This window comes from Jaculus jaculus, chromosome 3 (assembly GCF_020740685.1).
Source record: "Jaculus jaculus isolate mJacJac1 chromosome 3, mJacJac1.mat.Y.cur, whole genome shotgun sequence".
Lineage (NCBI taxonomy): Eukaryota > Metazoa > Chordata > Mammalia > Rodentia > Dipodidae > Jaculus > Jaculus jaculus.
Window position 1 is genome coordinate 167,163,174 of NC_059104.1, and position 17,797 is coordinate 167,180,970.

Genomic DNA, 17,797 nt, shown 5'->3' on the forward strand with positions numbered 1-17,797 from the left:
TTAGTTTGTCTCTGATGAACTTGTGAGTTTTATTTATTTACTCCTTTAACTTTAAAATGTACACTTTTGGGCTGGAGAGATGGCTTAGCAGCTAAGGCGCTTGCCTGTGAAGCCTAAGGACCCAGGTTCAATTCCCCAATACCCACATGAACCAGATTCACAAGGTGAAACATGTCTGGAGTTTGTTCGCAGTGACTAGAGGCCCTGGTGTGCCCATTCTCTCCTCTCCCTCTCTCTAATAAAATTATTTTAAAAAAGAAAAGAGAAGAAAATGAAGACTTTTCACCTAGGTTCATATTCTAAGCTTGATTGTCAGGCCAGGGCGGCTCAGATTTGCTACACTGATGTCAAAGAAAACATGAGAAAACAGACTCAAGAATATGAAGAGACTGGGCATGGTGGCACATGCCTTTAATCCCAGCACTCAGGAGGCAGAGGTAGGAGGATCGCTGTGAGTTTGAGGCAAGCCTGAGACTACAGAGTAAATTCCAGGTCAGCTAGGCTAGAGCGAGACTCCATCTCCAAACAGCAACAACGAAAGAATATTAAAAAGGAGGAAGCGGGCTGGAGAGATGGCTTAGCGGTTAAGCGCTTGCCTGTGAAGCCTAAGGACCCAGGTTCAAGGCTTGGTTCCCCAGGTCCCACGTTAGCCAGATGCACAAGGGGGCGCACGCGTCTGGAGTTCGCTTGCAGAGGCTGGAGGCCCTGGCGCGCCCATTCTCTCTCTCTCCCTCTATCTGTCTTTCTCTCTGTGTCTGTCACTCTCAAATAAATAAATAAATTTAAAAAAAAAAAAAAAGGAGGAAGCTGAGAAGATAACGTGCTTAACTTGAAAGCATGAGGACCCAAATTCAAGGCCCAGAACACACACCAAATAGACATGGTGGTAATGACTTATAAATAATGTCAGGGCTGGGGAGGCAGGGACAGATGGATATGGGTCAAAATAGAAGTGACATCTGTAAAAGGGTTCTGTAAGTAGAATGTAAGACTAACATGCATGTATTCTTTTAACAAGCAATCACTAAGCCTTTATATTAACCTGATTTTAGGGCTCCAGTGGCGAACTAGAGCAGTAAGGTCCTGTCTTCATTGAACTTACACACCAGTCAGTGTACAGTTAAAAATAAATGTGAAAATGCACTAAGGGAAACAAAATGAGAGTGTCATGAGAAAGAGTGACTAAAAGACAGGGACAACTTCAGGTAAAATGACTGGCTGTGGTAGGCCTTGACAGTGACATAGCCGGCATGACAGAGATGCCCTCAGCCAGGTGCCGGGGAAGCGAGGCTACAGGCTGAAGGAGCAGGACAAGGCTGCGAGCTTGGCTGCAGGAAGAAGCGTAGCCTGAGCTGGGTGTGGAGGCGCACCCCCATCGTCTCAGCATTTGAGAGGCTGAGGTAGGAGGACTGCTGTGAGTTCTAGGCCAGCCTGGACTACTGAGTGACTTCCAGGTCAGCCTAGGTTACAGTGAGACCCTGCCTCAAAAGAAAGAAAAAGGAAAGAAAAGGAAAGGGAAAGGGAAGGAATCGTGGCTGGAACACAGTATGAGGTGAAGAGTATCAAGCACACATTAGAAGAATGGGTAGTGGGAGATCTATTAAGGTCTTATGCAACTAAAAGGATATTTTCATTACTAAAAACTCCTTTGTTTCAATATAATCTAATAAATTGACACACTTAAGCAAATATCAAGTGTATAAATTATCAAAAGTAAGACACTTCCAACTTACTTTTTTTTTTTTTTTTTTTTTTTTTTTTTGAGACAGGCTCTCACTGTACAGCCCCGGCTTAGAACTTGAGACCTTCCTACCTCTATCTACCAGGCTCTGGTGGACACTTCCAACTTTATAATTAAGCAATATTTTCACCAAGAAACAAGGTTCCCCATGCAAAGGCCCTAGAAAAAACTAGTCATACGAATTTTATATTAACAAATACAGAACCACAGTCATGATCTCTTTATAAGTTGAAGTGACAATTATGGAATATGAGTTGACATAGTAAAATGTTTTCAACAGAAAAAATATCAGTTCACTGAGTAAATATTTGTCAAGTGCCTGATCTGTTTGCACAAGACAGCACAACAGTGATTTCCCACTAGCCCAGCTGCTTTCCCCATGCAGCATAACGCACTTATTTCTTATTCTGCATTTTCTGAAACAGGGGTTACAAACTGGGTCACATAGACCTGTCACGATGCAAACTTACCAAGGAATTCTTAACCACTTCACTTCTATAAAATTCTGGAAAAGAAGAAAAAGAACAGTAAGTGATATGAAAGAAAATAAGCTCATTAACTAAATCCCATAAGGTTTTTTTGTTTTGTTTTGTTTTCCCCTGAGGTAAGGTCTCACTCTAGCCCAGACCTGGAATTCACTATGGAGTCTCAGGGTGGCCTCAAACTCATGGCGATCCTCCTACCTCTGCCTCCTGAGTGCTGGGATTAAAAGTGGGTGCCACCATGCCAGGCAATAAATCCTGTAAATTTTTTTTAAATGTTCTACTAAGGCATTTAAAACACTTCCAAGGGACCCATCCACATTCCATCATCCCTATTTAAAATAACAACAATAATTGAGACTCCATAGTGAATTCCAGGTCAGCCTGGGCTAGAGTGAGACCTTACCTCGAAAAACAAAAACAAACAAACAAAAAAAAAAAAATAACAACAATAATAAAGTAGAAACAAAGACTAAGGTGTATTAAATGGGGAAATCATCAGTGAAGGTAAGAAGCTTTTCAGATTTAATTTTATGGTATCAACTTTTAGAACACATTCTAATTTGAGACCTTAAAATGCTCAATCTTTGGGGACTAGGTGGTGGATTAGCAGGTAAGAGCTCTTGCCTAACACGCTGAGGGCCTGAGAGGACCTTGAGTTAGATTCCCCAGCATCTACGTAAATAGTAAGGTGTGGCCACGCATGCCTGTAACCCCATCATGTGGGGAGCAGAGACCTGAGAACTGCTGGGGCTCACTGCTCAGCCAGTGTGCATGGGGTTTGGTGAGACATTGTCTCAAGGAAACATGTGGGCTGGTAACAGAGAAGGGCCTCCAGCAGTGACAAACTCCATATGCATGTGTCCCTTTGTAAGCAGCTGGCTTTACGAGGGTACCAGGGAACTGAACCGAGTTGTAGGCCTTATGGGCAAGTACCTTAATCACTGAGCCTTTTCTCCAGCCCCTTGTGGGTTTTTGAGGTAGGGTCTCACTCTAGCCTATCTGTGACCTGGAACTCACAGTGATCCTCCTATCTTGGCCTCCTGAGTATTGATATTAAAAGCATGTGCCACCACACCCAATTTGTCACTTCTATATATGTCACTAACATTCCATCTCTTTAACCTCCTTAGACCCATCGTAGAAAATTTGTCTAACAATCAAAGCTGTTGGGTAAGCATCAAAATTTCATGATTCTAGCCTAGCCGGGGACAGTGGCGCACACCTTTGATCCCAGCACTCAGGAGGCAGAGGTAGGAGGATCACAATGAGTTCAAGGCCACCCTGAGACTATATAGTGAATTCCTGGTCAACCTGAGCTAGAGTGAGACCTACCTCAAAAAACAAAACAAAACAAAATTTCATGATTCTACATATATGTAGGTAAATGTTACAAAATCCAAAGGTAAAATAAAAACATCTTGGAGGTTCTAACAGACATTCCCGACAGCCAACCAGCATTTTTCAGCCAACTGCCAAGTTCCCTTTTTGCAGGGGACGGGGGGCACCAGGTAGCTTTGCTGGGCAGCTAGGGTGGTAGGGAGGCCCTGCAAGTAAAAAGGCAGGGCAGTGTGCACTCGGTAGAGATCAAAGGATGATCTCACTTCTTATCTCTTGCCTAGTTCCCTAAACCTGTCTTTCTACTAACAAGGGAGGGAGGGCTCTCCTCGTACTGAAATCTAATCCTAACACTGTGGTTGGTCAAGCTCGGACTCCAGAACTTGGCTGGCCTCTTCCTGAGACAGCCCTAGCCCAGGCCAGACCTGAGCCCAAAGGTAGGGCCCACCACCCTAAGATTATAAAAACATTTGCCAGCCAGCATGGTGATGCAGCCTTTAATCCCAGCACTCAGGAGGCACAGGTAGGAGGATCGCCATGAGTTCAAGGCCACACTGAGACTACATAGTGAATTCCAGGTCAGCCAGGCTTCAGTGAAACCTTACCTCAAAAAAAAAAAAAAAAAATATTTGCAAGGGGAGGCCCTCTGAGCTGACTGACCACTCAGATCCCCACCCCCTCCACTGCTGACGGCGCCAAGGGGAGAGCCCCCTGGCTCCCACTTTCCACAGGGCTCTTCCTCCACATGCAGGAGCTCTCTGTACTTTCTTTTCTGTCCTTTCCACAGTTTTTCCAGGCTCACCAGGTGGGCTCTCAAGCCACATGGGTGGCTTTCCTTAGTTCTGTACTTCTCTAAATAAATAAAATAATTTAATATAATCTTCTCAGTCTTATTTTAGGCACTTCTTTGACTAAAATTAGACGTGAACCTAGGGTTTAGGGTTCAAGGACTTTTCGGAACCCCAAACACCCTGCTATTCTTCCCCAGAGCCTTGAGGCTTCTGCAGTCTCTGCTGTCACAGGTCAACATTTCCCATAGGATGCACATGCCACTGGTGCTGGCAAGATGGGACATGACACGTGGATGACGTTCTTCCTGGCAAACTGAAACCTGTATCTCACATACTCTCCTATAACTGCAGGCCCCACTCACGCGACTATTATCTCCTCAACAGCTAAAACTTGTCCTGGAACGAGGGAGACGATCTGTAAGTATTCTGTTACTGAACAAACCATCTCAGATTATACTTTGGCATAGGTTTAAAAACAATAAAGCTGGCCAGGTGTGGTGGCACGTACCTTTAGTCCCGGCCCTCAAGAGGCAGTGGAAGGAGGACCACGGTGAGTTAAAGGCCACCCTGAGACTACATAGTGAATTCCAGGTCAGCCTGGGCTAGAACGAGACCCTACTTCAAAAACCCAATAATAATAATAATAATAATAATAATAATAATAATCAAGCTTAAGAGAAAACGGGGGCTGGAGAGATGGCTTAGCGGTTGAGCACTTGCCTGTGAAGCCTAAGGACCCCAGTTCGAGGCTCGGTTCCCCAGGTCCCACGTTAGCCAGATGCACAAGGGGGCGCACGCGTCTGGAGTTCGTTTGCAGAGGCTGGAAACCCTGGCGCGCCCATTCTCTCTCTATCCCTCTATCTGTCTTTCTCTCTGTGTCTGTCGCTCTCAAATAAATAAATAAAAATTTAAAAAATAAAAATTAAAAAAAAAGAGAAAATGGCTTAGCATGTAACAGTACACACAGGGTACAAACGTGGCAGGCCAGGGGCCCACTAATGCCTCAGGCTTGGAAGGTGCAGAAGGTAGAGAAGGGAGGCTCAGCCCAAAACTTACAGGCACTGTTTAAGGCATTTCTGAGCAAGCAAACTACCTACACTACTTGATCCTTGTCTTCAAAAAAAGTTAGTGATTCAATTTTTTGAGACACAGTCATAATGGTATGTGGGAAAACAAGTCCAAAGAGAGGACTTACAACATGATCCAAATTCTTCTAATTACGCTGATGGCCTTTACCTTAGGCAGCAGGTTCAGGCCACTTATTTTCATTAGCTGAATGGCAGTTTGAAATTCTTGCTATTATGAATAATTGTTTTTAAATAAGATAAAGAAAATTCTAATTTTAAAAAAGGATTGTTGTGGGGGCTAGAGAGATGGTTCGGTGGTAAAAGGTGCTTCCTGACAAAGCCTGACCACCTGGGTTCGAGTTCCCAGTACCTACATAAAACCAGATGCACAATGTGGTGCATGCACTGGAGTTCATCTGCAGTGGCTGGAAGCCCTGGCATGCCCATTCTCATTCATTCTCATTCTCATTCATTTCCCCACCCTCTCTCCAGCAAATAAGTTAAATACATACATACATACATACATACATACATACACACACACACACACACACACACACACACACACACACACCCATGAATGAATGTTCTGCCTGACATGGTGGCACACGCATTTAATTACAGCACTTGGGAGGCAGAAGGAAGAGGCTCACCATGGGTTCAAGGGCACCCTCAGACTACATAGTGAATGTCAGGTCAGACTGAACTAAAGTGAAACCATACCTCGGGGAAAGAAAAAAAAGGAGGGGATGTTCTGATGAATATTTAAGGTTCTATAAATTTGGATATTCAAGTAACTATTTGTATTTATAGCATTAAAAGTTTTAAAGATGTGAATCTAAGGGACAAATCTTTTCTGTTTGTTTTTTTAGGTCTTTTGGGGGTAAGGTCTCACTCTAGACCAGGCTGATCTGGAATTTACCCTCTAGTTCAAGGCTGACCACAAACTCACAGCAATCCTCCTCCTCGGCTTCCTGAGTGCTGGGATTAAAGGCATGTACCACCATGCTTGGCTCTAAAAGCATTTTTTTGTTTTTGTTTTTGTTTTTCAAAGTAGTGTTTCATTCCAATGCAGGCTGACCTGGAATTCACTATGTAGTCTTAGGGTAGCCTTGAACTCACAGCAATCCTCCTACCTCTGCCTCCCAGTGCTGGGAATAAAGGCATGTGCCACCATGCCCGGCAAGCATTTTTTTAACAAAATATTTTTAATTTCTATTTAGCATATTTTATATTAATTTTGTGTTGTTCACTGCATACATTTTGTTTAAATTTATTACAAGTATCACTTTTAAAATCAGTTAAAAACTGGGCTAGAGATAAGTAGATTAAGACAGACAGACGGAGGACAGTGCTGGGGAGGGAGATGGCTCAGTGGGTAAAGCACGTGCATGAAAGTTCAGATCCCGAACACCTGGGGGGGGGACTGCAGGGTGTGGTGCCAAGGGCAGGAGGTTTGGGCTGTTATGCTATATTCCATTCATTCAATAAATGTTTTTTTAGTGCCTCAAACTCACTCATAATAGTAGAAATACAAGCTTGACTTATGCTGAAAAACTTTTTCACCTATTAAGTTGGCAAATATTCAGTAGTTCACAGTCTTTTTACCCCCTTTGGTTTTTCAAGGTAGGGTCTCACTCTAATCTCATGCTGGCCTCGAAATCAGGGCGATCCTCTTCCCCCTGCCTCCCCAGTGCCCGGATTAAAGGTGTGTGCCACGCCAGCGCCCGGCTCAGTCTTATTTGTGAGGCAGAGGGAAAAGGTGCTCATGTGTAAAACAACTCCCATAAGCACAACACTGCAGTATCCGCCAGAGTAGAGCCCCTCTGTCCCAGGACCCCACTTCCTGTACTTTATCCGAGTTATATACTAGTGCTGACACAACGCGATGTACCTGAGAAGTCATTCAGAGCAGCTGTGTGTGTGGACTGAAAGAACAGGGACAACGAACAAGTTGTGGTGTCTAATCTAATCAACGGAAGCTCAACGAAAGACTAGGGAGACTCTACAGATCAAACGGAAAACAGACATACACACCAAGTAAGAAATGAAAACCACAGAAACACATGGTGCCATTGTGAGGAAAGGAGTTAGGAAAGCGCTAAGAACACTCTAGTTAGGGGTGGTGGCACACGCCTTTAATGCCAGCACTCGGCAGGCAGAGGTAGGAGGATCACTGTGAGTTTGAGGCCAGACTGAGACTACATAGTGAATTCCAGGTCAGTAAGACCCTACCTCAAAAAAATTAAAAAAAAAAAAAGAACATTCTTATTTATATTTGCATAAAGAAAAACTGAACAAGAAATGAGTAAAAGTGGATGATGGGCTAGCCACAGGTGAAATAGAGGCTTTAATTAAAACCTTTACATATTTTGAACCATAGAATGCATGTCCTATTCAAGAAACTTAAACTAAAAATACAAGAAAGGGGTTGGAGAGATGGCTCAATGGTTAAGACACTTGCTTGCAAAGCCTACCACCCCAGAGTTTGATTTCCTAGTACCCACGTAAAGCCAGATGCACACAGTGGTGCATGTGTCTGCAGTTCAAATTCTCGTGCTCTCTCTCTCAAATGAATAAAAATATTTTTAAATATATGAGAAAATGGGATAGAACAGAATTGATAGGACAGGATAAGACAGGATAGGATGGAATGTGTCAAGCATTGCTCTAATGCTTGGAACAATCTCTGGTTGGGTTAATGATAATTTCATTGATAACTTCAAGAAAATCTATGGTAACACACATGGTGGTACATGTGTCTGGAATTCATTTGCAATGGCTGCATGCCCTGGCATGCCCATTCATTCTCATAAGTAAAGAAAGTAACTTCTAAATTCAAAATGTAATCATCCGGGCATGGTGACACACACCTTTAATCCCAGCACTTGGGAGGCAGAAGTAAGAGGATCACTGTGAGTTCCAGGCCAGCCTGGGACTACAGAGTGAGTTCCAGGTCAGTCTGGGCTAGAGTGGAGACCTATTTTGAAAAAAAAAAAAATGTAATCAGAAGACTAAGAAACAAAAGGCAAAAACAAGAAGGTCATTTTGCTTTTATCTTTATACCATGATCATCAACCAATCCCACAATTACTATCTTTAACAACTATCATGGTTAACATTACAATTCTAATACTAATTGCCACCATTTCCCAAATTCCTGAAGTGCAACAAGTACTGCTAATATTATAGTTAACATCTGGGCAAAAACATAAAAGTTTTATTAAGAATTTATTTAATCCCAGCACTTGGGAGGCAAAGGTAGGAGGATCGCCATGAGTTCAAGACCACCCTGAGACTAAATAGTGAATTCCAGGTCAGCCTGAGCTAGCATAAGACCCTACCTCGGAGAGGAAAAAAAAAAAAAAATTAACTATATAAACACAACAAAACCAAAAACGCTCAACTGGCCTGATGTTACAAGCCTGTAATCCCAGCTCAGGAGCCTGAAGCAGGAGAATTCCAAGGTATAGACCTGCCTGGGCTACAGAGCAAATGCAAGCCAAACCTAGGCAACTTGGCAAGAACCTGTCTCAGAATAAGAGTAGTGATGCATACCTTTAACCCCAGCACTCGGGAGGCAGAGGTAGAAGGATCCCCGTGAGTTCAAGGCCACCCTAAGACTACACAGTGAATTCCAGGTCAGCCTGGGCTACAGTGAGCCCCTACCTCAAAAAAAAAAAAAAAAAGAAAGAAAGTGAAAAGAGAAGTGAAGCACTTCACAGCAGTGAAGGCACTTGCCTAAATGCCTGAAAAGCCTGACAGCCTGGGTTCAATTCCCCAGCACACACATAAAGCCACGTGCACCAAGTTGCATAAACATCTGGAGTTTGTTTGCAGCGGCAAGAGGACCTGATATGCCCATTTTCTTTCTCTCTTCCTCTCTCTTTGCAAACAAATTAATAATAATAATAAAATTAGCACAAGAAGTGAAGAAAGGACTGGGACACACACAGCTCAGTGGCAGAGTCCTTGGCACTGCACTCAATCTCTAGTCACACACACACACTTACAGTTAGCAAATCTGCCAAGCTGCCATGTAATTCAGTAACATAACCAACCAGCAAGCAGTGAAGCAAATGTGTAGAGATCTACAAAACATCTTACACCTTTGGACCAGATAGTGACCAAGCTATTACATTTGTCCTTCTGCACACACCCAGTGACATTACATCTCCCAGATGCCTTTTCATCTAAAAATGACAATCTATGCCAATAGACTTCAAGTCTCCCACAGATATTTTCTCTCTGGCCCTATCCAAGACAATGCATGCATTGAGGAGCTCAGCATCCCAAGATAAAGGGACTTGGGCACCTGAGTCGCTGCTCGTCAGGGAGCTGCTCAGCCAGCACTTAGTGGCGAGCTCCCGCACAACATGCACTATGAGAGGCTGAGTGAGTTAATTATGTTGCGCTCTGAGATTCACGACATCGGCTATGATCGCAGTAGTCATTCACATTAACATAGTAGTTTTAAAAATATGCAACAGTGGGCTGGAGAGAGAGCTCAGCCATTAAGGCACTTGCCTGCAATGCTTAAAGACCCAGGTTCAATTCCCTAGGACCCACATAAAGCCAGATGCACAAGGTGACATAAGCACCTGGAATTGATTTACAGAGTAGCTAGAGGCCCTGGTATGCCCATTCTCTCCATCTGTCATTCTCTCTCACTCAAAATAAGTAAATAAATAATTTTTGTTGTTGTTGTTTTCCAAGGTAGAGTTTCACTCTAGCCCAGGCAGACCTGGAATTTACTATGTGATCTCAGGGTGGCCTTGAACTAATGGTGATCATCCTACCTCTGCCTCCCAAGTGCTGAGATTAAAGGCGTGCACCACTATGCCTGGTTACAATTTTTTTAAATATTGTTTTGGTTTATTTATTTATTTGAGAGTGACAGAGAGAGAGGCAGAGAGAGAGAGAAAGAGAGAGAATGGACACGCCAGGGCTTCCAGCCACTGCAAACGAACTCCAGATGCGTGCGCCCCCTTGTGCATCTGGCTAACGTGGGTCCTGGGGAATCGAGCCTTGAACCGGGGTCCTTAAGCTTCACAGGCAAGCGCTTAACCACTAAGCCATCTCTCCAGCCCACAATTTTGTTTTTAATTTACAATATGTTTCAGGGCTAGCAGTGTAACTCCATGACAAAACACTTACTTAGCATATTTGAGGTCCTGTGTTCCATACCCAGTGCTGCAAATAATTTTTTTTTAATTTCAAGTAAGACCTCACTATCTCCTGTTAAACTATTACCATTTGTTATCACAAATATGTCTTCTTTTCTTTTTTAGATATTTTATTTATTTATGTACTTATTGGAGGGAAAGAGAGAGAAAGAGATGCAGAGAAAGAGAAAGAAAGAATGGGCATGCAAGGATCTCTAGCCACTGCAAACCACTCCAGATGCATGCGCCACCTTGTGTGTCTGGTTTTGGTGGGTACCAGGAAATTGAACCTGGGTCCTTAGGCTTCACAGACAGGCGTCTTAACTTCTGAGCTGTCTCTCCAGCCTCAAAATAGAACTTTATTTACATCTTACCAGCATCAGTGCATTATTTCTGTTGCTCTCATAAAAATCTATATTGCTACTTTATAAAGCAGAACAGTAAGGTTCAAAACACCTTTATCCATAGCATAAAAGTAGTGAGCAGCTAAGTCAGAGTGAGAGTCCATGTGTTTTTCAAGCCTAATCCAGGTATGGGACCATCACTGTACCATGGTTTCTTCCCATAACACCTCCTGTCAACTATTACACCCTCATACCTTCCACTCAATATGTGTTCCAACGATGATTGTGATTTTGAATCAGATAAGTGATCTGTTCTTAAGACTGGCACTTATAGAAAAATGCACAGTTTGGAAGAAACTATAACCCCCATATACACAAAGAAATTAAGTGTGAAGATACAAATTTAGTCCCTACCTTCACCATAATGTTAGAAAAAATGAGAATACCATAAAGAAATGTGAACTGAGTGTAAGATGCCAAGCTCACATCAACTGTGTTAAATGCCAGTTAATGGAGTATTAACACAAGCATTCATAACAGGACGGCAAACTTACCAGTGTAAAGCTCATCACCTATGGAACTACCCACTGCCCATCCCTCTTTAGCATACACGACTGCTCGGGAATTCTCAGACAGGGTGATCTAACTTTTCACTAGGCAGTAATAGCAGAAGTAGAGGCACTGAGAATCACTTATGTTACAAGAGATTAAAAATGAGATTTTAACCATCAGTTGGCCCATGGACTCCTTACCTCTATATATCTTTTCAGCATTACACAAATGAAGCGTGAAGTAGGTATCAAGGAGTTGATGGCCATTTCTATTGACAATGTTCCGGGCAGCAATGTTCCGAAGATGTCGAAGACGTCGCTAAAAGACAACCACAAAAACAAAAAAGAAAGAAAAAGAAAAAGAAAATTCAGCTTTTTAGTCCTATATAATGTTCTGAAAGCTGTAGTTCAAAAATGAAACACAGAACTGAAGAGTTGGCCTAGCAGTTGAGGTGCTTACCTGCAAAGCCTAAGGACCCAGATTTGCCTCCCAGAACCTACATGACCCAGATGCACATGGTGGCACATGCTTCTGGATTTCATTAGCAGTGGCTAGAGACTCTGGACACGCCCATGTTTCTCTCTCTCTCTTTCCCTCCCTCTCCTCTCTCTTTCTCTAATAAATTTTAAAGTTTTAAAAATTAAATGAAACATAAAAGGTTGTCCAGTCACTAATTTGTCAAGCTAGCAACCATAACCCAGTCTCTTATATTTATCTCTCAACATCACTTTTGCCCAACAGGAATTCTATCTGTCCCATCTTTCTTAAAGACATACTTAAAGTATGAAATGTCTCCAGGTGTGGTGGTGCTCACCTTTAATCCCAGCACTTGGGAGGCAGAGATAGGAGGATTGCCATGAATTCAAGGCCACCCTGAGACCATAGTGAATTCTAAGTCAGCCTGGGCTTAGAGTAAAACCCTACCTCAAAGGGGGGGAAAAAAACGTATGAAATGGCAACAGACATGAAATATTTCTGAAAAGCACGGCTATTACATTTTGTGCTGTGTGCCTGAAAATGAAAGCATTCCTACTCCCTGGAACATAAACTGAGTAGTTAACAGAAGGATTTGGGTAGACATGCAAAATCCATCTCCTATCAGCAGAAAACCAGCAGTTATTACAAACATGTGTCCCTATTCAGTCTAGATGCCAGATCATTTGTACAACCGGAAGAGGCCACAGCCAAAAACCAAAATTAGTACTTCCCTGGTGATTCCATCCAGCCATTAACCCAATTGTTATGATTTAAATTAAATCCCCCTTCACCCAAAGCAAACCAGTCTCTATTTGCTAATCAAGCAGCTTCCTTACAACTTCACAGCCAGGACACTTGAGTGTTGGAGTCACGCGTGCTGTAGAAATCGACAAGCACACAAGATAAGCTAAAGGGAAATCAAATCATGCCCTAAGAGAAAGAGACTGGCAGAAGCCAGCTGTGGTGGTACACATCTGGAATCTCAGCACTTGGAAGACAAGAGCAGGAAGATCACTGCAAGTTCAAGGCCATCCTGGTCTACACAGTAAGACTCTGTCTCAAAACAAAACAAGGAAATAATTGGCAATGCTGAAGTCGGGGGTGCATCAGATTCATTCCCCCAAAGATACCCTGTGTGAGTTACGTTAGGGACTTAAAAATAGAAAGCGAGTGCTCAGTACTAAAATATGCATCAAGCTCTCCCTTCCGGCTCGACGCCAGGCCCTTCTCCTCGGAGCGCACATCTTCAGTTAAGCCTACAGCCAGCCAGAAGGGCCTAGCTCTCCTCTTCCGTGCACTTGCCAACCCACTTCTTTGTCTCCATCTAGAGATTAAAATTCTTGAGAAAGAAATATGGTCTAATACATTTGCTTAATCCTCCAAGTATGAAAAACCCCAAATGTATTTATTTATCCAAGCTCGCAGGGCTTACTAAAACTGGATTTCCCACAATCTGCCTGTGGTTTCCATTTCACACCCTAAATTACAAAACTGCCATTTTCCCTATATACTTTTCATTGGCCCTTCCAGTCAAAGTTTTAAACAATCAGGATTCCCTCACTAATCATCTACACACCATAATCACATTTCATCTGAACTGAAAACACTGCCCACTTTTAGACAAGTTACACACACAAAACAACCCTCCCAAATGAAATACTTAGCTGTAAATCTAACGAAATCTGTAAAAGATCAATATGAAAAAACTGAAGACAGGCATGGAGGCGCACACCTTTAATCCCAGCACTCAGGAGACAGAGGTAGGAGGATGGCCATGAGTTTAAAGCAACCCTGAGACTACATAGTGAATTCCAGGTCAGCCTGGGTTGGAGTGAGACCCTACCTCAGGAAAAAAAAAAAAGAGGAGGGCTAGAGAGATTGCTTAGCGGTTAAGGCATTTGCCTACAAAGCCAAAGGATCCCAGTTTGACTCTCTAGGAGCCATGTAAGCCAGATGCATAAGGGGGTGCACACATCAGGAGTTCATCTGCAATGGTTGGATGCCCTGGAGTGCCCATTCTCTCTCTCTCCACCTCCTCTCTCTCTCAAATAAATAAATTAATTAATTTTTTTAATCACTAAAAAAACTTGAAAAACTGATGAAAGCTACCAAAGAAGATCTCAGCAAACACAAGGACATTCTAAGTAGATAGGTGAGTTAAAACAAAAACAGAATAGCTAATACAGTATAAAGAAAGATAGCCAAGCATGGTGGTATACACATTTAATCCCAGCACTCAGTAGGCAGAGGTAGGAGGATTGCTGAGTTCAAGGTACCCTGAGACTACACAGTGAATTCCAGGTCAGCCTGGGCCAGAGTAAGACCATACCACAGAAAAAAAAGAAAGAAAAATGCCGGGTGTGGTGGCGCACACATTTAATCACAGCACTTGGGAGGCAGAGGTAGGAGGATTGCCGTGAGTTCAAGGCCACCCTGAGACTCCATAGTGAATTCCAGGTCAGCCTGGGCTAGAGTGAGACCCTACCTCAAAAGAAAGAAAGAAAGAAAGAAAGGAGGGAGGGAGGGAGGGAAAAAGAAAGAAAGAAAAAATGAACAAACAAAATAAAAGAAAAATAAACAACAGAGCCAAAGGGTTGATGCAGTTTCAAAGGTACAGTCACCAAGACAGTGTATATCAGCAGACAATCAATGAAACCAAACAAAAGGCCTAGAAACAGACACGAAAATATAGCCAATTACTGTTTAGTACATCTTTTCCACAAATGTGGCTAGAACTGGACGTTCATAACTGAGGAAAAAAATCTAAGACAACAATCTTAGATCCCTAACAAAAATTAATTCAAAATAATAAACCTCCATGTAAAATGCAAAACTGCAAACTTCCTAGAAGATAATAATATAGGAGAAACTCTAGAGGACCTTGCAATTAGCAACTTTTTTTTTTTTTTAGATACAACCTTAAAAGCACTGATCCAGGGCCTGGAGAGATGGCTTAGCAGTTAAGTGCTTGCCTGTGAAGCCTAAGGGCCCCAATTTGAGGCTCAATTCCCCAGGACCCCCATAAGCCAGATGCACAAAGTGGCACATGCATCTGGAGTTCGTCTGCAGTGGCTGGAGGCCCTGGCGTGCCCATTCTCTCCCTCTCCCTCTCTCTCTCTCCCTACCTCTTTCTGTGTCTGTCACCCTCAAAATAAATGAATTTAAAAAAAGGCACTGGTCCATGAAAAGAGAAACTGGTCAGTTGCGCTTTGTTAAAACTAAAATCTGGAGTTCTAAAAGAAGCTTGGTCCTGCATACTGGGGGAAGCCCAGGATCGTGGTGTCCGCTCCACAAAGATACCAGTCGCTAGGAAGGTATACCAAGTGCCACCAGAAGACCCAGCTGGAGAAGACCAATACCTTCAATGCCACTTTTGCCATCTGGGTGAACAACCTCTCATGCACCATTAACAAGTTCAAGTTAGAGCTGGAGAGATGGCTTAGCGGTTAAGGTGCTTGCCTATACAGTCAAAGGACTCAGGTTCAATTCCCCTGTACCCATATAAACCGGAGGCACAAGGTGGCCCATACATCTGGAGTTCATGTGCAGCGGCTGGAGGCCCTGCTCACTATCTGCCTTTCTCTCTCTCTCTCTCAAATAAATAAATAATATAAAAAATATTTTTTAAAAAAGGGGGAAAAAAGTTTAGGTTAAGCTGGGCATGGTGGCACATGCTTTTAATCTCAGCACTCAGGAGGCATGGGTAAGAGGATTGCCCTGAGTTTGAGGCCACCCTGAGACTACATAGTGAATTCGAGGTCAGCCTGAGCTAGAGCGAGATCCTACCCCAAAAAAACAAAACAATAAATAAATAAATAGCAGGTTGGGCTGCCTGCACAGGAGCCAGGTGGGATGGAAGGAGACAACTCTGCCTGGGGACAGATGGCATTGTTGCTCCTCACTTTGCCCAAGGCAGTCAGACTACAGTCCTAGAGATACCAACTTGTCACCTGGAGAAACCATTCTTGTCTCAAGTCTGTGGCAGGTGACCTGGCTATGTTGCTCTTATTCTCTGATGGAAAGCAGAACACCTTCTCGAGCAACAAATTTGGCTTTGGGATAATGGCAGCCATTCACTGAAGAGACTGGGGAGGACACGTGGGCCTTCCGCCTGCCCTATACATGCAAGAAGGCCTGATGGAGGAGTCCCAGGCTGGCCTAGAACTCACAGCGATCCTCCTACCTCTGCCTCCCAAGTGCTGGGATTAAAGGTGTGTGCTACCATGCTAGGCTTAAAATTAACTTTTTATTTTCCAAATATTCTAAAACTCAAACAGTAAAATTCAAGGAAAAAAAAACATGTTTGTGACTCAAAGATAATGGTCATACCAAATAACATTTCTTAAATTTCTTTATTTGATAAAGAGTGAGAGAAAGAGGCAGATAGAATGGACACACCAGGGCTAATTACCACAAAAAAACTCCAGACACATGCGCTGTGGGTCCTGGCGTATCAAACCTGGGTCTTTAGGCTTTCAGACAAGCACCTTAGCCACTAAGCCATCCTCCAACCCCAGTAACATTTTTTTTTTTTTTTCTGAGACAGGGTCTCATTCTTTAGCTCAGGCTGGCCTAGAACTCACTATGAAGCCCAGGCTGCCCTTAAACTCTTGGTGATCTTCCTGCCTGAGCCTCTAAGTGCTGGGATTGCAGCATGAGCCACCACATCCAGGCCAAGCATTAATGTTTTTAAGTATTACCCAAGAGGCCTTTGATTTGGTGTCAGCATCAAAGAGATGTGTGCTTGTAGAGTAACCGGAAGTCACTGCCTCCTCCTGGCACACCTGGGCGTTATTTCCTCGCCCTCCTCTCTAGTTCACCCCCACCCAGACAGGCGGGGTGGCTGGGAAAGTAAAATGCAACAGAAGACCACTCTTCTGTGAAAAGAAAATTTAAAACTTGATTTGCGGCAGCCTTGCAGTGGACCCTACTGCTCTAGCCAGAGATTAAAAACACTGACCAACACGTAAAATTAACAGCTGTTGAGCTCTGATTTAGGAGGATGGACTTAGAGTACAACTTGACTACCTGAAATGTTAGCAATGGCAAAAGGGCAGAATGACTCTGAATTCCTTCCCTTCAGTTATTTGTTTGTCGATCTGGCCTTTCGAAGCAGGTCTCACTGTAGCCCAGGCCGGCCTTGATCTCATGACCTTCCTCCTCCTCCTAGCTCAGCCTCCCAAGTGCTGCGATCAAAGAGGCACACACACCACCACACCAGGCTTCCAAATTCCTTCACATTTTACAAATCTTCAAAATATCAACTCTAACACAAAATTCAAGGGGCATACGCAGTAAATTTAAAATGTGTATTTGAGTAATAAACAAAAGAGGAAGTTAAAGGGAAATTATAAACCAAAGCTTCTCAGGAACCTGAAATAACTAACTAGAAAGTAGGGATTCAGTGGAAGAACAGGGACGGGTAGGGGAGCAGACAACAAAAAATAACAGGAGGAAATATAAAAGAAAAAACCAAACCAGCCATTTTTTTTATTAATACTACTGATTTTTCTTAGAAAGCTATTTTACAGTTTAAAAGTAGTCTGCAGGAAATTTTTGATTTGGCTTTTATATTTTTTTGTTTGTTTGTTTTGGCCTGCCCAGCATTCATTCAAGAAAATAAAACCTTCAGATTTTCCTTTGTTGAAACTACCATCTCCTGCTCCCAACCTTCCACATGGGACCTGTGCATATGAGGATCAAGCCAATCATCACATCCCATGTTCCTGATCCTAACACAGAACACGGTGAGGGTCCAGGAAAGGCCCACAAAGCATAAACTATTAAAAGCAGTCCCTCCCCTGGCACCACATCTCTGGCGCTGAACCTCAGAAGGACAA

At 43.1% G+C, this 17,797-nt stretch overlaps 1 protein-coding gene across 2 annotated transcripts in view; it reads right to left on the bottom strand.

Moving 5' to 3' along the window:
- The window catches only part of Uvrag (UV radiation resistance associated), a 365,773-nt gene that overhangs the window by 315,180 nt on the left and 32,796 nt on the right, over nt 1-17,797 (bottom strand). Inside the window, exons 2-3 of one of the 2 annotated variants that reach the window (XM_004656260.3) lie at nt 11,681-11,798; nt 2,212-2,246 (exon numbers count right to left, since the gene is read on the bottom strand). In XM_004656260.3, coding sequence (XP_004656317.2) covers nt 2,212-2,246; nt 11,681-11,798 — 153 coding nt within the window. The remainder of the gene's footprint in view (nt 1-2,211; nt 2,247-11,680; nt 11,799-17,797) is intronic. The other variant, XM_045145963.1, reaches the window with a different exon arrangement.